Genomic DNA, 20,828 nt, shown 5'->3' with positions numbered 1-20,828 from the left:
TAATGTTGCACAGACTGGAGTGGAAATAGTGCATTTTACCCCTCCAGTGTCCAACGCTTTCCCTACTGTTGAACAGACTGAAGTGGGAATAGTAAATTTTACCCCTTCGTGGTCCAATGCTTTTCCTATTGTTGCATATATTAGAGTGGGAATAGTACATTTTACCAGTTTGGAGTCCACCACTTTCCCTACTGTTACACAGATTGGAGGGGGAATAGTAAATTTTACTCCTTCAGTGTCTAACGCGTTCCTTACTGTTGCACATACTTGAGTTGGAATAGTACATTTTACTCCTTCGGTGTCTTTTGCTTTCCTTTCTGTTTCAGCGACTGGAGTTGGATTAGTACATTTTACCCCTCCAGTGTTCAATGCTTTCCCTACTGTTGCACAGACTTTAGTGGGAATAGTTAATTTTACCCCTCCGGAGTCCAACGCTTTCCCTACTGTTGTATACATTGCAGTAGAAATAGTATATATATATATTTCACAGATGTTACTAATATTGTTTAAATATATGTAATATTATTATTTGTTTATTTGTTTATATACATTTTTATATTATTTGTATGTTCATATATATATAAATTATTTTTGGTAAATGTATTTCATTTGTTTAATTAGTTATTTTATATTTTATGTATATATATCTATCTATCTAGATATATATATGCATTTTATATTAGTACATTTTTTAAAACATAAAAAATAAAATATATTGTGGAAATATTTTTTAATAATCTTAAATGAACGTATTCAGTTCACGTATACCCGAGGGTATCTTGGCGCTGGCTACTGAGTGGCAAGAAAGAAGGAATTAAATAGCCAGGTCTTGAGAGGTTTTCTAAAAGTCATGTGATTCGTGGAGGATTTAATGTAGAGCGGAAGCTTGTTCAAAGCAGTGGAATCACCCAGCACAAAGCTGCGACTTCCCCAAGACACACGTTTAACCTTAGGCAAAATCATGAATCTTCAAGATGCATGTTAGACTTTAGGCAAAATCAAGAATTTTGGCGTAATAGTGTTACGTTATGTATATATAAAGATACAAACATATAGATCTATTTATGTGTGTATGTTTATCTAAGTATATATTGATATACAGTATTAGTTGGTACTTAAATTTATGTATTTTACATTATAGTTATGTTTTATATTAAAATATTTAATATTTACTATTTTAATCAATATATTTCTAGTATAGAAAAACGATATTTTTTGTGATCAATATTTTTGACACGATATTCAGTGCGTAATTTGAGCTAGTGGTTTCCGGTGCTCTGTACCGACACTTAATTGTCAACACCGGTGATTGTGCAGTCTGCCACAAGGTAGCACTGTCGGGCTAATTTAGAGATGACCACAACAACAGCCAATCATTAATTCAATATACATTAAAACTAACTATTTCCTGCTGCCTATGCCATTCTTAAAGCTTTGGGGCCTGAAATAGTCCCAAATGTCACACTTGTAGGAGTGTGATGGATCGTAGTTGTGTTGTTACTATTATTGGCAGCAGGACATGGCCAATGTGTGGTGCAAGCCGCAGTGGCCTCCTGATAAGAGCCCTAGAACTTATTCTTTTTACAAATTAGGCACTGACGATATTTATGTATCACGATATTTGTGATCTCGATATTATGTCACTGAACCCTTAATCCACTGCAGGAAATGAGAGAGATCCAGCTGAATCACGGATCAGGCTGCTATTATTGAGTTGGATAAGATCCAGGCTGGAGCCAATGAAATATGGTGAATTTCAGTATAATCTGCCGGCACATTCAACAGTGCCAGCATGTTGTCAGCTTTCCATTCTGAACAGCAACCTGCAGGTGGTGAAGGGACTTTCTCATTCTTTTATTCCAGCTGGGCCTAAAACAAAGGTTCTATTTAATGTGCCACAAGCCCTCCTAATGTTTGCCTATGAGCCTGGTTGGGAGCTCTTTGTAGCTTGTCACCTTGATGCCGATGCAATTGAAGGAAACAATGGAACACATCCTGTTTTCACTTCACAAGTATTTAACAGAAACTATGATTTGAAGGCAGCTTTTTAGCTTCGTTCAATCCCTGTACATGAGAGATATATGCATTAATTGGAAGAATGGCAGATGTATCGGTCTGTATGGGTAGTTGTAGGAAGGTGGATATCTGACTATGGTTACCCCCAACTTTTTGCCTAGTGTCTAGCTGGTTTTTCGACTTAGTTGGCCTAAGATCCTGTCATTCAGGGTCTCAGGCTGTCTGCTCTCTCTTTAAAATGGACTCCATGTACCCTAGGTACATTCCCAATTGGTAAGGATCACCTTATTAGATCCTGTACAGTGTACCCTAGGTACCCAGGGCATAGGTGTACCCTAGGCCTCCCAGGGGCTGCAGCATGTATTATGCCACCCCTGGTCTGGCCTTCCAATCAGACACAACTGGCTGATCCCTCAGCTGGGGCAAGGTCGTGTAATCACCCCTTGCTTAGATATAGTATACCTATATCTACCCTTAAAATAGACACATGTGTACCTATCAGCCACTCCTATGGCAGGCCTTAACAATCCTGGAGGCAGAGTGCTTGGTAACATGTGTGATGGTGCTCTAGCATGAGCTGAGCCTATCTGCAGCTTTCGGAACCATGTCCTTATAGCTGTTCTATGATATAGCCTACCATATACTCTTAAAGTGCCTTATAATCTTAAACGGTTATGGTAACTATGGTTTGGCTTTATCAAAACATGTCGTGTAAGCTGTCTAACACTTTGGAATAATACCCCCATACCATTTCTGGTGATGAGGATATTATTCCCCCCTTCTAGAGGGAGAGACATGTTAAAATCCTACCTTGCTGTTTAACTCTAACCAAAGCCTCAGCATCACAAAATGGATGCTGCTGCCACAGACACAAGTCTGACCTCCTGCTGCTGGGAGTGATCCTGGCAAGGGAGGCTTGGACAATAGGTTTCCTGCTTGGGGAGGTGCTAGCACCCCCCAGACAGACTTTAGTGTATTGGGGCAGGGAGGGCTGAAAGGAATGAGACATGCCTGGGGCACACAAGGTGTCCCATGCATAGTCCAGTTCAAACCGGTGCTGGGGCACTCCAGCCCCAGTCCTGGCGCGAAACTGGACAAAGGGAAGGGGGTGTAACCACCACCCTCCCAGGTCCCACCCATAAGGCGTGACCTAGCAGGTAACCCAGCCCCCCAGATTAGTATAAGAGTGGTAGCTGGGCCCCAGGAGACTAGATTATCCTGAACCTGCAACTTGAACAGAAACTCTGGACCTTCGACATTCGACGAAAGAAGAAGACTGAAGAATCTCCCTTGTGGCCAAGGAGTGGCTACCCTGTGCAAACAGGCACCATCAAGAGACTACCCTTTGCTTTGCTGAAGTTCTAAGAGGGACCGACTGCAGAGCACGACCAGAGCCTTGACTTCCAGACTTCTCCGACCCTGATCCACATCCACAGCCGAGCTGAGATCCGTGGAGGCGACGGGAGACGTGGGACTGACTACCTGGGAAAAGTGGCTAGTATCTTCCAGCGCAGCTTCTGAGGCACCCTCGAAGTTGTGCACCGGGGATTGAGAAGCCCCAACCCCAAGCACCATCTGCACCGAAGATCAGCCCCCCACACTCCACGAGTCCTGCGTGGGGCCCTTCTGCATTTTCCTGCTTGCCACGCCTGTCTGGTTGCTTGCCCGTTGGCTAGTGGCCTCTGTGACGACGCATCCTGAAATCTTCACTGCTGGTTTGGCTCCTCCAGACTGGCTCCCACTTCCTTGCAAAAGAGAAGCACCCCAGACCTTCCTGGTCTGCACCAGAAGCAAGTCCTCCGTTCTTCGTGGGTTCCGCTTGCCAAGGCTTGGTGAGTCCTAGTTCGACTTCGACGCCGCCGACAGCAAGAGCCTTCGTGTGACAGCTCGCCTCCTGGTCCTGGTCGTCCTCGACGTCTCCTGGTACCCGTGGCTGCAGCGACAAGCTTCACCTTCACCTGCAATCTTCACGACATCGCCTGGTTCCTTCCTGGTTCCACGTGGTCACTGGCTAGTGACCTTGACTCTGTCCCTTCTGCTTGCAGGTCTCCTCTCTTCTTGATCCCAGCCTTGGGATCCACCGGACACTCTTCACTAACTGCCTGTCAGCAACTTTCCTTCAGGCATCCATAGAAGTCCACGATGAAACCCGACGCAAGTTCACACCTATGCACCCGCAGCCCGTGGGCTGGGTAACTTGGGTACTTCGGTGCTCACAAGGGTAGTGACTATCCTAGGGTCTAGTTTCCGAGTCTCGACTCTCTAGCTGCTTCAGAAGTGTCCTTAAACTGTTAATTTCTAACTGCTAGTAATTCTATCGACTTTTACGCATTACGCGTGAGTGTTTCCACTCTGCACCTGAATCCCGTGGGCCTCCCACTTCCTAACTGCTGCTAGTGTAGTGTAGCCCCAGCGATTCCCTAGGCCTAGGCCTATCCTACTTCCGTGACAGTGGTCCTTATACCACTTCTTTAGTATATGGTTTGCGTGGCCCCTAGGGCCTAACTGTATTACTTACCTGTGTGACTTAATGTATGCTTAAATAAGACTGTGTTGTACTTACCTCTAATCTCATAAAGAGTGCTGAGGGTTTGACTAGAATAAATACACTTTATTTTATATATATATCTGTTGTGGTGTCCTTTCATTTGGTATTCAAGGGATTATACATGGTATCACAGCTGGCTTCACATGCCATTCAGAGTTTAGCCTAAGACTGCTCTTGTCCATGCTACCACTAGGATAGCTGGTCTATAAGGTTGACTTTACAACCAATCACCATAAGGGTTGTTTGGACTGATATAAGGTGTACACTAGAACTAGTGACATCATACATCAGGCCAACTTCTCACATTGGTGGCAGCGGTGGGATCTGAGCTTGCTGTTGTAATACCATTGTAATCTTGAGATACTAAATTGAAAGATCACACAGATATTGTTTAGGTACATATAACATAGATTATAATACTTAAGTCCTACTGGACTTAGTGGTTGTAGGTTGAAGGGAGTAACACACCCTGACTACAACTACTAGAGAGGTTTAGTAGATACAACTAGTGTAGGTAGGTGCACACACCACACCCTCACTAGAATCATGTCCCTGAATGGAGATCACACTGATACTCCCTCAGGAGAGGAGAATCCTGGACAGATTCCCTCTAGATATGATGCATTCACTTTCCAGGAGATGAGACAACTGTGTACCTCCAGGAGATTAAAACAGGGTTCCAACCCTACCCTTAGACAGCTAGTGGAGCTTCTGGAGGCCTATGATGCTGAAAGAGCTGCCAAGTATGGTGCCATAGCTGTAGATAAGGGTCTACCCACCACAGATGAGTCAGATGGGACTTCAGATGAAGAGGTAGACAGCCAGGGCCAAGTAGGAAGACTTAGCCAGGCTAACCTAAGCTTACATGGGAATTTGCATGGGGTCCCCCCATACAGACCCCCAAGTGGGCTTACCCAGAGAAGCAGGAGAGACAGATCCCCTTCAAGGGAATCCATCCACTCCCATGTCTCAAGCATCTCTAATGCTTCCTCTCACAGGGGAATGACTTCCCCTGAGAGAAAGGAGCATGAAGCCAGAATGAGGGCAGCTAATCTGAGGATTCAGAGGGAAGAACTTGCCCTTGCCAAGGAGAAGCTTGCTCTGGCTAGAGAGCAAAAATTGTGTGGGTCAGAACCCACTGGTGGCAGCAACATTCCCAGAGATAGGGATAGGTCTTATGACCATAGAAACCTAAGCAAGATAGTCCCCCCATATCAGAATGGGGATGACATCCACAAGTGGATGACTGCTTTGGAGAGGGCCTGCAAAGTACAGCAGGTACCCCAGAGTCAGTGGGCAGCTATCTTGTGGCTCTCCTTTTCTGACAAAGGTAGAGACAAGCTCCTCACAGTCAGTGATGAGGATGCTAACAATTACAAAGTCCTGAAGAGTGCTCTGATAGATGGGTTTGGCTTAACCACTGAGCAATATAGGTTGTTGTTCAGAGACACCCAGAAGACACAGACACAGGACTGGTCTGATTTTGTGGATTGTGCCACTAAGGCTTTGGAAGGTTGGTTAACTGGCAGCAAGGTGTAGGACTATACAGTATTGTACAACTTGATTATGAGGGAGCAGATCCTTAGTAATTGTCAGAACCAGCTTCTCCATCAACACCTGGTAGACTCAGATTTGACCTCTCCCCAAGAATTGGGAAAGAGGGCAGATAAATGGGTCAGGACCAGGATTAGACCTAAAAATCAGGGTGGTGACCAAAAGAAAGATACCACCAAGCCTCAAGAGAAGGGTGGATATAAAACAAAAGAGAAATCTTCCTCAGGGCCCCAAAACTCCACACAGGGTGGTGGGTCCCAAGCCCCCTCCTCTACCACAGTTAAAAAGCCTTACTGCCATGAGTGTAAAACTCCTGGGCATTGGAAAACTGACAGCAGTTGCCCAAAGGCTAAAAACAAAACTGTTCCTCCAACTACTCCTGTCACACCACCTATTACTGTCAGCAGTAATCCCCCAGGTGGTGGGAGTGCCCCCAAACATTTGGTTGGGTTTTCTTGGGGAACACAGGGGGACCCTGGCTTAGCCAATTCCCCTACAGCAGCTACTCTTGTCTGTGATGGTGGCATGGGGTTTGCCAACTTCACTGCCTGTCCCAACACTTTGGGTAGGTACAGACAGGAGCCTTACATCAATGGTAGAAAAGCTGTGGCCTACAGAGACACTGGAGCTAGCATCACTATGGTGGCCCATAGGCTAGTTCCCTCTGAGCAGCTTTTGCCTCGTTTCTCATACAAGGTCACTAACATTGATGGCAAACAGAACAGTCATCCCATGGCAGAGGTATGTCTCAGCTGGGGAGGTGTCACTGGCCCTAAAAGGGTGGCAGTGTCTCCAACCTTGCCTGTGGACTGCTTACTGGGGAATGACTTAGAACTCTCAGCTTGGGCTGGAGTTGAACAAGACACCCATTCTAAAATGGTAGGCCTTTCACAAAAGGGTAGTGGGGTGGTGCCAGCCACAACCCCTGTCCAAGTAGATTTCCTCCCTGAAAAGGTTGGAAGGGCAGTGGTAGCCACAGCCCAGGCAAAGACAGACTTCCCTGTAGAGACTGGCAGAGCTGTGACAGTCACAGCTCAAACACAAACTGAGTGCCTCCCTGAAAAGGTTGGCAGGACTGTAATGGTCTCAGTCCATACTCAGACTGACATAGGTGTAGTGAAGCCTGAAACTATGGATCACTCCACACAAACAGAGAGTAGTGAGGAGGAAGAAAAGTCTCCCTCTCCCCAGACATTAGGAAAAGGTCAGCCTCCTCAGGGATCTGACCTCACCCCTTGTGAAGGAACTGCCCCAGAGGTAGCCAGGCCTGGCCTGGCAGAGCCTCTGATGTCAGTGGCCCCTTCCAAGGTGGGACCCAGTCTGGTGCAGGTAGCCTGCCTCTCTCTACCCTGCCTCAGTCAGCCCAGGGCTGCAGAGGTCAGGGAGGCCAGTGGACCCCAAGAGGGCCCCTGTCCACAAGAACCCCCCCATCAAAAGAATGAGGATTGCCTGGCTAGTAGCCCTAGCCAGGTGATGGTTAAAAACATTCCTGAGGGATCTCCTCTACAGGTAGTTAGGGACCTCCCCCAGAGGGATTCTGTTGGACACAGGCAAACATGGGACCTTAGGGCCCCAAACCTGACCTGTCCCTCCAGTAAGCCCACAAAAGGGACCCAGCCTCCAGCTTTAGGTAGCCAGAGGCTGACCCTGAGAGCACAGTGCAACTCAGTGAAAGAAAGAAAGGCATCCATGGTGGAGGATGATTGGAGGAAGCTGAGGCCTCACTTTGAGGACACTCACTTCAGTACTCCATCTCAACACCAGCCTTTTACTTTGCAAAGACACACCAAAGGTAGAGATTCCCTATGGTGGAGACCCTATGATACCTTTAGGGTGAGGGATTGCTTAGTGGACCATGAGACAGGGGGTAACCATGCCAGTGCTGGTTCTTCCTTATATGGCCACTTAGGCATTAGAGGCTTACCTTGTCAAGGCCAGCCTTATCTCCTTTCGTTTGGGGGGGGGGGGTTGTGTAGGAAGGTGGATATCTGACTATGGTTACCCCCAACTTTTTGCCTAGTGTCTAGCTGGTTTTTCGACTTAGTTGGCCTGAGATCCTGCCATTCAGGGTCTCAGGCTGTCTGCTCTCTCTTTAAAATGGACTCCATGTACCCTAGGTACATTCCCAATTGGTAAGGATCACCTTATTGGACCCTGTACAATGTACCCTAGGCCTCCCAGGGGCTGCAGCATGTATTATGCCACCCCTGGTCTGGCCTTCCAATCAGACACAACTGGCTGATCACTCAGCTGGGGCAAGGTCGTGTAATCACCCCTTGCTTAGATATAGTATACCTATATCTACCCTTAAAATAGACACATGTGTACCTATCAGCCACTCCTATGGCAGGCCTTAACAATCCTGGAGGCAGAGTGCTTGGTAACATGTGAGATGGTGCTCTAGCATGAGCTGAGCCTGTCTGCAGCTTTCGGAACCATGTCCTTATAGCTGTTCTATGATATAGCCTACCATATACTCTTAAAGTGCCTTATAATCTTAAACGGTTATGGTAACTATGGTTTGCCTTTATCAAAACATGTCGTGTAAGGTGTCTAACACTTTGGAATAATACCCCCATACCATTTCTGGTGATGAGGATATTATTCCCCCCTTCTAGAGGGAGAGACATGTTAAAATCTTACTTTGCTGTTTAACTCTAACCAAAGCCTCGGCATCACAAAATGGATGCTGCTGCCACAGACACAAGTCTGACCTCCTGCTGCTGGGAGTGATCCCGGCAAGGGAGGCTTGGACAATAGGTTTCCTGCTTGGGGAGGTGCTAGCACCCCCCCAGACAGACTTTAGTGTATTGGGGCAGGGAGGGCTGAAAGGAATGAGACATGCCTGGGGCACACAAGGTGTCCCATGCATAGTCCAGTTCAAACCGGTGCTGGGGCACTCCAGCCCCAGTCCTGGCGCGAAACTGGACAAAGGGAAGGGGGTGTAACCACCCCCCTCCCAGGTCCCACCCATAAGGCGTGACCTAGCAGGTAACCCAGCCCCCCAGATTAGTATAAGAGTGGTAGCTGGGCCCCAGGAGATTAGATTATCCTGAACCTGCAACTTGAACAGAAACTCTGGACCTTCGACATTCGACGAAAGAAGAAGACTGAAGAATCTCCCTTGTGGCCAAGGAGTGGCTACCCTGTGCAAACAGGCACCATCAAGAGACTACCCTTTGCTTTGCTGAAGTTCTACGAGGGACCGACTGCAGAGCCCGACCAGAGCCTTGACTTCCAGACTTCTCCGACCCTGATCCACATCCGAGCTGAGATCCGTGGAGGCGACGGGAGACGTGGGACCGGCTACCTGGAAAAAGTGGCTAGTATCTTCCAGCGCAGCTTCTGAGGCACCCTCGAAGTTGTGCACCGGGGATTGAGAAGCCCCAACACCAAGCACCATCTGCACCGAAGATCAGCCCCCCACACTCCGCGAGTCCTGCGTGGGGCCCTTCTGCATTTTCCTGCTTGCCGCGCCTGTCCGGTTGCTTGCCCGTTGGCTAGTGGCCTCTGTGACGACGCATCCTGAAATCTTCACTGCTGGTTTGGCTCCTCCAGACTGGCTCCCACTTCCTTGCAAAAGAGAAGCACCCCAGACCTTCCTGGTCTGCACCAGAAGCAAGTCCTCCGTTCTTCGTGGGTTCCGCTTGCCAAGGCTTGGTGAGTCCTAGTTCGACTTCGACGCCGCCGACAGCAAGAGCCTTCGTGGGACTGCTCGCCTCCTGGTCCTGGTCGTCCTCGACGTCTCCTGGTACCCGTGGCTGCAGCGACAAGCTTCACCTTCACCTGCAATCTTCACGACATCGCCTGGTTCCTTCCTGGTTCCACGTGGTCACTGGCTAGTGACCTTGACTCTGTCCCTTCTGCTTGCAGGTCTCCTCTCTTCTTGATCCTAGCCTTGGGATCCACCGGACACTCTTCACTAACTGCCTGTTAGCAACTTTCCTTCAGGCATCCATAGAAGTCCACGACGAAACCCGACGCAAGTTCACACCTATGCACCCGCAGCCCGTGGGCTAGGTAACTTGGGTACTTCGGTGCTCACAAGGGTAGTGACTATCCTAGGGTCTAGTTTCCGAGTCTCGACTCTCTAGCTGCTTCAGACGTGTCCTTAAACTGTTAATTTCTAACTGCTAGTAATTCTATCGACTTTTACGCATTACGCCTGAGTGTTTCCACTCTGCACCTGAATCCCGTGGGCCTCCCACTTCCTAACTGTTGCTAGTGTAGTGTAGCCCCAGCGATTCCCTAGGCCTATCCTACTTCCGTGACAGTGGTCCTTATACCACTTCTTTAGTATATGGTTTGCGTGGCCCCTAGGGCCTAACTGTATTACTTACCTGTGTGACTTAATGTATGCTTAAATAAGACTGTGTTGTACTTACCTCTAATCTCATAAAGAGTGCTGAGGGTTTGACTAGAATAAATACACTTTATTTTATATATATATCTGTTGGGGTGTCCTTTCATTTGGTATTCAAGGGATTATACATGGTATCACAGCTGGCTTCACATGCCATTCAGAGTTTAGCCTAAGACTGCTCTTGTCCATGCTACCACTAGGATAGCTGGTCTATAAGGTTGACTTTACAACCAATCACCATAAGGGTTGTTTGGACTGATATAAGGTGTACACTAGAACTAGTGACATCATACATCAGGCCAACTTCTCACAGTAGTTACACAAATAACAATTTAAATAGCACTTACTCATTTTTAGGTCGAGGACGTCCGGTCTACCGAAAGGCAGAACCGGAAGTCGGAGATTTAATGACTTGGAGAAGAGGGGCTTTAACCCGCCCCTCTTCTCCCCTGTTCTCCATTGGCTGGCCTCTTGAATGCTGGCCAGCCATTGGAGAAGAGGTCAGTCATTCAAATCAGGCCCCGTCCTTTTCGGATCGGGGGGCGTGTTTTTTGCAAGAAGTCTCAAGGAGGAGACAACAGCAAAACACGCCCCCGAATCCGAAAAGGACGCTGCGTTTCTCCGAGGCATTTCTGCTCTGCCTCGGAGAAAGGCGGTGGTGTGTTCTGGTGCCCTCGGCTTGTCTAATGAAATCCGCCGAGTGGGAGATGCCTGGGCCCAGGTTGTTTATCCTTCCTCATACTTCCTCATGCCCTTGTCTGGTGGGAGAACTCCAATCAATCAATGTTTCATAGGTTAGCAGTGTAGTCATTGGCTGTTGTCGTCAGCAGTCACAGGAGCGCACTGTTGTGCGTGAATCCAGCTTCCGCACAGCAAGGAGCAGCCTCCCAGCTCCGTAGCATCTCCAGGCTCACACTGAAGCTGCGTTCGCTGTTGGACTGTGAAATCCAGTCAGTGGGGCTGGCACGTCACGTTTAGCAGTGTAGTCATTGGCTGTTGTCGTCAGCAGTCACAGGAGCGCTCTGTTGTGCGTGAATCCAGCTTCCGCACAGCAAGGAGCAGCCTCCCAGCTCCGTAGCATCTCCAGGCTCACACTGAAGCTGCGTTCGCTGTTGGACTGTGAAATCCAGTCAGTGGGGCTGGCACGTCACGTTTAGCAGTGTAGTCATTGGCTGTTGTCGTCAGCAGTCACAGGAGCGCTCTGTTGTGCGTGAATCCAGCTTCCGCACAGCAAGGAGCAGCCTTCCAGCTCCGTAGCATCTCCAGGCTCACACTGAAGCTGCGTTCGCTGTTGGACTGTGAAATCCAGTCAGTGGGGCTGGCACGTCACGTTGATCCTCTCAATCAGCCTGTGGGTGCCCATGAACCTGTAGAACCCACAGAAAGTCACCAATTTTTCTGCCCTGCCCTAACAGTTGCTTGGCTCCCACATGGACAAAGGGGTGAGCAGCACACAATAGATCAGGAAACCACATGATTGTAATTTAGCCTCCAGGGGGCAGCGCAGGAGTCTCTGGGAGCCTACAGTTCCGTTCACATCTTATACCTCCCCAGTCAGAAGCCCCAGTGTGTGTCTTGGCGGCAGAGTCTATGTGCCTGTACACTCCTCCGCACTTGTCTTCCTGTGCGAGGCGCAGCAATGCACGTCCTGGATACCCCCTACCAATTTTTGGCTTTAGGCAGCAGGTCGTTGTCTCCGAGCCCCCGGGGTGTCTTAAGGGGACAGATGCGAGCCCCACCAGCCTCCATCCCTCTGGCCTTGGTAGCACGAGGAGAAGGGAGAGGGGAGCGAGTCACGCCTCGGCTCGGCTCCCCGGTGCCTGCGCCACTGCACATGTTGTAATGGCGGGGGAGTGTCTCTGGGCATTTGCTGCACTCCACTGGGTGGCAGTGAAGTATCACAGATGCCCTCTATCCCGCATGCGGCAGCGCAAGAAGAGAGGGGCGGGTGTCCTCCCAGTTGCTTCTTTGGTATGTGGTGTGCAGACCATTTTATCGCCAGAGCCACTTCAGGTTCTTCGGGCCAGGGAAGGGGAAATTTTGAGCCTTGGGGCCCCCGGTAAGCCAGCCGGCAAGCAGGAGACAGCAGTCAGCTCCGGGACTTCTGGATCCCTATGATTTGCGGATTACAAGCTGGGCAGCGGCAGAGCTCAGACAAGATCGACCACGATGTACAGCGTATTAACCACCTATGGCTCGTTGTTGATGAGTTCTTGGCCTTTCTGATCCAGTTGCAGTTCTTTTTGAGGGGAAACGGAAGGGGGGGGGGGGTTTGAGTTATATGCAGTATCCATGCTTTATTATATTTAATATCCAATTGTCTGAGGTGATTGACCTCCACTCCAGGATGATTCTTCCTTTATTTCCCGCCACTGTTACTTGGCGGGGTTGTGCAGTGAGTCACTGGTTTGCTTGCTTGCCTCCCCCCTCTCTCACTTGTGGCCTGACCGCTCCCTCTAATTTTCCCATGAAAGGATGGGCCTGACAGGAATTGCAACTGTTGTGAGAGCTGGTGTGCGACTTGCTGGCTGAAACCATGCTGTTGTGAGGCTGGTTGGAATCCTCCTCTGACTGCTGGTCTCCTGGTGGGCATCCCTCATCTCCTGAAGGATCCAGTGAACTGCAGTGATCCCACTGCCTTCACGGTTTTGTTGTTAGGTCGAGGACGTCCGGTCTGCCGAAAGGCAGAACCGGAAGTCGGAGATTTAATGACTTGGAGAAGAGGGGCTTGAACCCGCACCTCTTCTCCCCTGTTCTCCATTGGCTGGCCTCTTGAATGCTGGCCAGCCATTGGAGAAGAGGTCAGTCATTCAAATCAGGCCCCGTCCTTTTCGGATCGGGGGGCGTGTTTTTTGCAAGAAGTCTCAAGGAGGAGACAACAGCAAAACACGCCCCCGAATCCGAAAAGGACGCTGCGTTTCTCCGAGGCATTTCTGCTCTGCCTCGGAGAAAGGCGGTGGTGTGTTCTGGTGCCCTCGTCTTGTCTAATGAAATCCGCCGAGTGGGAGATTGTGTTGTAACTTAATGTATACAGCGCTTACTAATCTGACGAGGCGTTTGTGTTTGTGAAAGATTCTGGAAGGGCTCACTACTTTACCACGAATCGGTGCAAATTTTACGTAAGTGCTTGCATTGGCCATTCTGGCTTCTTTCTGTTGTGTTCGGGTACTTTCTTAGCGTTTTCCGCCTTTTCGATATTATGTTTAAAATAGAGGACATTGTTATTTGACCCCATATTACCAACCTTGGCCTAGAAAGCGCAGCAATGTTGTTGTGTTTTTTGTATGGTGCTGCAAGCCGCCAGGCGGGTTCAGTGATTTAGCTACAGCGCTTAGTGGTGTTTAACAAACAGACCGTCAGGTTGTTTTTGAATGGTGGAGGAATAGAAGACAGATCGGTCATTTAAAATAAGCCAAAGTAACAATGAAGGTTCTTGAAAGTGTCGTTTACTGCATCGAACTTTAAAATTTGCAAAATACTCTTTACCTTGTACATTTATAAAGTATTTACATAGCCAGTGGAATTAAGCAGAAATGGACGACGAAATTCTGCGGCAAGAAAAAGCAAATTATGTGGCATACAATGGTGCCACTATTTCGCGATTTTTTCGCTGTCAAGGGACAAGATTCACCTGCCATGTTAACGCATGAATGGAGCAACTAACGATGCGTTGCTATGTTTTTAGTCACTTTTGATCTGTTTGAAATTAAACTCGATGTTATTTTTGGTTGTAATCTGCAAATTATGCTGAGGATGGTGGTAACCCCTCTAATTGTGCAGAAAATGTTGCGGCTGTAGAGTAGATCAGGTCCATGTCTCTGAGAGCAGATAGCACAGTCTTATTTCTTGGACACCATCGTGGGAGCCGGTTGGCAATAAGCCGCCTATGCCCCCTCCAGCTGAGGCTGTCATAAGCACATGTACGGCTGTAGGTACATCACAAAAAAGTTTGCCTAAACAAGCTGTCCCTGAATATCATCGAAAACTTAAAGGATTATTTGACACTATTTTACAGGACTGCTTGTATCTGAAGATAGGCAGGCGTGGGACTTTATCTGCAAACCAAGCAAGGTTCAGGCTGAATGACTGGCTCGGGCTTGGCCCTAGTCCCATGGGCACTTGCGAGTCACAATAGAGCTACTTTTGCCCCCTCCCTATTGCAATATTAAAGGATAAAAAGAAAGTTTTAACCACTTGACGGTTGATGGTTCAAAATCTAAAAAGGTGTGTATTTGCTGTGTGAGCTGCAGTTCACAAGCGTCTCGTTGAAGACCTGTGGGGACTGAGAGCCGGTCCTGTTGCTTTGATAATCAGTGTAAATGCTGTCATTGAGGCGGTGACCCTCTTCACTTTTCGTGCAGTGAAGGGAGAGGCGTGCCATTAACTTAAAAATAGCCTCCTCCCTTCTCTTACATTGAGGAAGAAAGTAGTTTTGACATTTTTATACGTGTTTTGAAGCGAATATTAATTGAACACACGTGTGCAAGGACCTTTCTGCCAGTCGACTGACTTGTCTTCCTCCCAGCCTCAAGAAGGAACGCTGCGCTCTGACCCAGGGTCCTTTCAACATTAGGTTTATTGTAACTAGGTGCGATGCTAAGAGTTCATTTCAATGCAATCCAATCCTTTATTCGATTTTTAAAAGAAAAGAAAATCTTAAAACTTCACATAAAAAATACATAATTTATATATATATAAAAAACGACAGATCTTTACTGAATACAAGGAAAAAGAGGTAACGGTGCAATATAGTGAGATAGCCATGTTTGCTGCTTACACAACCACATCCTCCAACAGTAAACTCAGTGAGTCCGCCAGGTAACAAAATATGATAATGTACCTTGTACGAATAATAAAACAATGTATTAGAGTACCAAAATAAAAAAAAGTGCTGTTTTCCCTTTTAGCCTTGAAAAAAGTCTCTCAGATTCATTGTCCAAAAGATCAGTATATAAAATCAACATACAATATTAACAAAAAGAGTCATGAACAAAAGTGCCCACTTTCATGGGGCATGTGTAGAACGTAGACGTATCACTCGTTGTATAAACATTGCAATCGAGTAACATAACCTCTCAGTAGATGACTTCTGCAAAACCTCAATTACAATCCTGCACTGCCTTAAATCTGCCTGCCTCAAACGTGGTAAAATATAAGCAGACCTCAGTGTTGAATAAAATTTGCAGAAGAGGATAAAGTGCAAGGTGCTTTGTGCAGACAGTCCATCGCCGGGACAAACCGGAAGATTCACAGAGAATGTACCCTGACTCACGTAAGCGATAAGAAAGTGAACAACCCTGTTAAGACACAGTCTTATTAGCAACAAGCATTTACAATGCAATGGTCTCGGCATTGGTAAAGTTAGAGCTATTGGCATTGTTCATGACATTATTTTTGTTTATGTTTTTGTTTTTAAAACATTTAAAGAAACGGCATTGTCATGAGCACCGCCAATAGCTCTAACTTTAACAATGCCGAGACCGTTGCATTGTAAATGCTTGTTTTAAATGTAACTCTTTTGTAACCCTAGTCGTCCAAACGTAGGATGGCAGTCCACTTTACATCACATGCACACATTATATATGGACAATAAATCATATATGTGTAAATCAGTGAACATGATATGCTACATAAAGTAATGAGGGTTGCAAGGTGTAAGAGTGGAATATTATCCTTACTGGTAGCCATTATATGTTAAGAGTGCAAGCTGGTAGAAACTGAAAGCCAGGAATTAAAATGTAAGAAACTGATTTGGGTTGTATGTAGTAATGAGACTTAGGGACTTATTTTGATAGCGGAGTGTTGGATCGCCGCCCGCTATCACCGCGGCCAGGAGACTGCCCGACAGGCAGGCGGTGGTCCGACCGCCTCATTAGGATGCAACCACTTAGTGCACATCCATGCACTGTGCGCCATGCACCATCTGTTGCATGGCACATGGTGCATGGAGGTGCTTGGGGGCACTACATGTGCCCCAGGGCCACTTTGCAGTAGCGCATAAGGGACTGGGGCCCTGTTTGGGGCCCCCAAAGTCCCTTTCCAACAGCCTTTTCAGGGACCGCCATGAAAAGACTATTGAAAAGGGACGCCATAATCCTGACGGCGATGCCTGCCTCAGCACTGCCTCCATTTGGGATCACGATTTCGACCACTGCCCCATCAGGATCACTGGTCCTAGCGGAAGAGGCATTCCATCCATCAACAGATAAGGGTCCGACCGCCAGCATTGTAATGTGGCAGTGGGACCGTAGGGCTGTGGGCTGTGGATCTGCTACCCACATCCTGTCAGTCCCTGCGCCATCATATTGAGGCCTTTAAATACTACTCAAAGCAACCATATTTAGCAGCCTTTCAATAGGACATATTTTGGAAAAACTAATAAAGTTCCAAGCCCATGCCTTGCAGTTTGAACGCAGCTCCTTGATGAAATACAAATCTTTGATATGTATGTTACACAATATGTCCCTTGCAGAGGACATATTAACTCTCTATGCTACTTTATACGTTTAAACTGTGAGAAGGCAAGACAGATATCTATCCCGCAAGTGCATTAACCACCAGAGTTATCTTACCATTATTATTACCCTCTTAGAGTTACTGAGAACACAAAGATCGCTGCAAAAGGTGCCTAAACCCCATAATACATTTTAAAATGCAGCCTTTGTGACCAATTAAATCAGAACAAATTTGCTATTACGTTTATCTTCTTGCCAATTTATTTGTGGCAGAGCATATACAAATTAACTGTATAAGTTGACTGTTAGACTCTGCTTTTCATGACACTGTCCCTTGTGACTTGACCTCCTTTCTGTTGCAACAACTTCACACCCAAAGTATGGGTTCCTGGAGTACATTTTTTCCAATTCCAGCACTCATGTAATCTGATAACCTCAGCCGCAATTCAAAGTAATTACCAGGTAACCACAAACTTTCCTGATGATTATCATGTAGGTATGAAAAGTGCTGTAAGGACACAGACCCACTAAGCCAAGCGATAGTTCATTCTCTAATTCAGCTAACATATTTTCTGAAGGGAATCTTTACAAAGACACTAAAAAAAATCAGATGGGGTTGAAACAGGATCAGGGTTCATAACAAAATAGTGCAACTTACAGCAGCCGCAATGAGCGCAGGCCTTCGAATGCCAATGGTGGGATGCATCGCAAGGAGTTGTAGCTGAGAATCCTTAGGAGAAGGAAAGAAGCAGAAGTGACCATAATGGCAAAGTTAGGTTCTGTGCTACACACCACAATAACACAAAATTATCACATCTATTTGTTACACATAGGTGGATCGTTCTCATGGCTATACGTGAGCAACTTGCCACAAGGCAAGGGTAAAAATGAACCTTTAAAAGATGCTGTGTACCAACCTGGTATACTGACTTGTTGCGCACATGACTCAGGGACTGTCTCCAAACAATAATACTTGCATTAACCAATTTCCTCTTCAAATAAACATATTTAATGATGCATTTTACTGCAAACGTTTTACATCCAGGTGTATTGAATCCAATGGATATTTTTGAAACATGAAAAGTTGTTAATTCACATTGTTGTTGAAAATCAACATAGAATCTCATATCATCGTTATAAGAAACATAATGCTCCACCACAATGCAATTCAGCCATCAATGTGCCCTTCTTCAGGGAAAAGGAACTGCAAATTAATTATATACCAACATCATTCAAGGAAACTAAGAGGCTGATTACGACTACGGTGGCCCGATGGACCGCTGTAATCACGGTGATGGTGCAGGCACAGACGCACCGCCGGTCTGACTGCCCTATACAAGCTTGGTGATCGGACCTCTGTAAACGGTGGTGTAGCGGTCTGAGGCCAGCAATATGCTTGGTGGTGCTGCTGTGGCACCGCTAAGCATATTACAAGTTTCCTCACTGCTACTGTTTTCATGACAGTGAGTCCGCCATAAAAAGTGTGGTGGTGAGGAAACAAAGGATACATGACCCCCTGTTGCCTAAAGCCCAGGGGATGCATGCAGGGGTGCACATGGTGTGCTCCTGTACGCATACACCCACAGTTCCTGCAGGGCATGGACATAACAGTCACATACGAGCCTTTGAAAGGCACCACCGAGGGCCAGCTGCCGCAGGACAGCCCACTTGGGTTTAACTCGTAATCCGGTGGGCGGAGTGCAGATGACTTTGGCGGTTTTAGAGCAGGCGCTGGCGTGGCGACCTGCTCAAAGACTGCCAAAGTCGTAATCAGACCCTAAATAAGAACAACCTCAATATCCAAAACATAGTTCGTGTGCAAAACTAGTAAGAAACTGATATATCTAACTTTGCATCTTGAGCATGAGCTCCAATAAAACTGAAATCAAAATCTCTTCTGCCTAAATTCATCTGGAATTAAAGAATTTAATCTAAACGTAAACCACAAGCATGCACTATCCGAAAGCAGACCATCCCGAGTGAAAACAGTTGCAAAGGAAACGCTACAAAAATGAACACTTGTGAGTGAGATCATGCCACAACAACTGGTTTGTATACAACATCTTTTATACCTTCACACTAGAGTTTTTTTGAGCAGAGGACACGTTGCAGGGTATAAAGATAGAATATCGACGGGAAAATATCGACTAGCATTAATATCGTGGTAAGAATATCGACTGTGAAAAATATCGTAATACAAAATATCTTTTTTAAAAATATCGTTTCGTGAGAATGACAAAAATATCGTCATAAAAAAATATCGATGAACAGAATATCGTTGAACAAAATGTCGTTTCATATAATATCGACAGAAAAATATAAGTTGTTATAAAATTTATAAAAAAATATGTATTATGTTTTTAAAAAACTTACAAAACTCCTACTAGTAATAATATGTGTTAAAAAATATTTTCTACAAAAGAATTGTTAAAATTTTAGTAGCGGGTTATTGGTATTATAGGGGATAAGGGTGGGTAGTAATTTAAAATTTGGTTTTTAAAAAATTTATAAAATATAAACAAATTAGAAAATATTTAAGAAATCCAAATTTTAATTTGAAATTTCGAATTCTTCACGAAATTAAATTTGTAATTAAATTTTATAATTTCAAATAAAAATTTTAGGAGCGGGTTTTTGGTATTATAGGGGATTAGGGTGGGTAGTCATTTAAAAATGTAGTGTTTAAAAATTGTATAAAATATTAATAAATTAGAAATTTATAATGAAATCAAATTTTAACCTCGAAATTAAAAAATTTACACGAAATTTATTTTTTAATATTAATAAAAAATATTAAATTAATATTGAAGAAGCGTTATTTTGGTATTATAGGGGAATAGGGTCTAAAAAATAATTTAGATAGAAAAATTTATATTGTTTACTAACCTGCACATTTCCTGACTTATGTTGGATGGGAGTTAGAATAGTAAATTATTATAAAATATAAACAAATTAGAAAATAATTAAGAAATTTAAAATTTAATTTTAAATTTCTAATTGTTTACGAATTTAAATTTGTAATTAAATTTAAAAATGTCAAATAAAAATTTTAGGAGCGGGTTTTTGATATTATAGGGGATTAGGGTGGGTAGTAATTTAAAAATGTAGTCTTTAAAAATTGTATAAAATATTAATAAATTAGAAATGTATCATGGAATCAAAATTTAACATCGAAATTAAAATTTTTACACGAAATTTATTTTTTAATATTATTAAAAAATATTAAATTAATATTGAAGAAGCGTTATTTTGGTATTATAGGGGAATAGGGTCTAAAAAATAATTTAGATAGAAACATTTATTTTGTTTAATAACCTGCACATTTCCTGACTTATGTTGGATTGGAGTTAGAATAGTAATTTATTATAGTTTGCTATCCAGCACTTTCCCTGAGTTATGTTATGTTTGGAGTTAGAATAGTAATTTATTATGGTTTACTATCCAGCACTTTCCCTGACTTATGTTGGATTGGAGTTAGAATAGTAATTTATTATGGTTTACTATCCAGCACTTTCCCTGACTTATGTTGGATTGGAGTTAGAATAGTAATTTATTATGGTTTACTATCCAGCACTTTCCCTGAGTTATGTTATGTTTGGAGTTAGAATAGTAATTTATTATGGTTTACTATCCAGCACTTTCCCTGACTTATGTTGGATTGGAGTTAGAATAGTAATTTGTTATGGTTTACTATCCAACACTTTCCCTGAGTTATGTTATGTTTGGAGCTAGAATAGTAATTTATTATGGTTTACTATCCAGCAGTTTCCATGACTTATGTTGGATTGGAGTTAGAATAGTCATTTATTATGGTTTACTATCCAGCACTCTCCCTGACTTATGTTATGGTTTACTATCCAGCACTTTCCCTGACTTATGTTATGTTTGGAGT

The 20,828-nt window shown here is 45.1% G+C and overlaps 1 protein-coding gene across 1 annotated transcript in view; it reads right to left on the bottom strand.

Moving 5' to 3' along the window:
- SLIT1 (slit guidance ligand 1) overlaps nucleotides 1-20,828 on the bottom strand; it is a 789,534-nt gene that overhangs the window by 182,529 nt on the left and 586,177 nt on the right. Inside the window, exon 24 of the mRNA XM_085606416.1 lies at nucleotides 17,595-17,666. Coding sequence (XP_085462542.1) covers nucleotides 17,595-17,666 — 72 coding nt within the window. The remainder of the gene's footprint in view (nucleotides 1-17,594; nucleotides 17,667-20,828) is intronic.

This window comes from Triturus cristatus, chromosome 1_2 (genome assembly GCF_964204655.1).
Source record: "Triturus cristatus chromosome 1_2, aTriCri1.1, whole genome shotgun sequence".
Classification (NCBI taxonomy): domain Eukaryota; kingdom Metazoa; phylum Chordata; class Amphibia; order Caudata; family Salamandridae; genus Triturus; species Triturus cristatus.
This window is presented reverse-complemented; position numbering and strand designations above follow the sequence as displayed.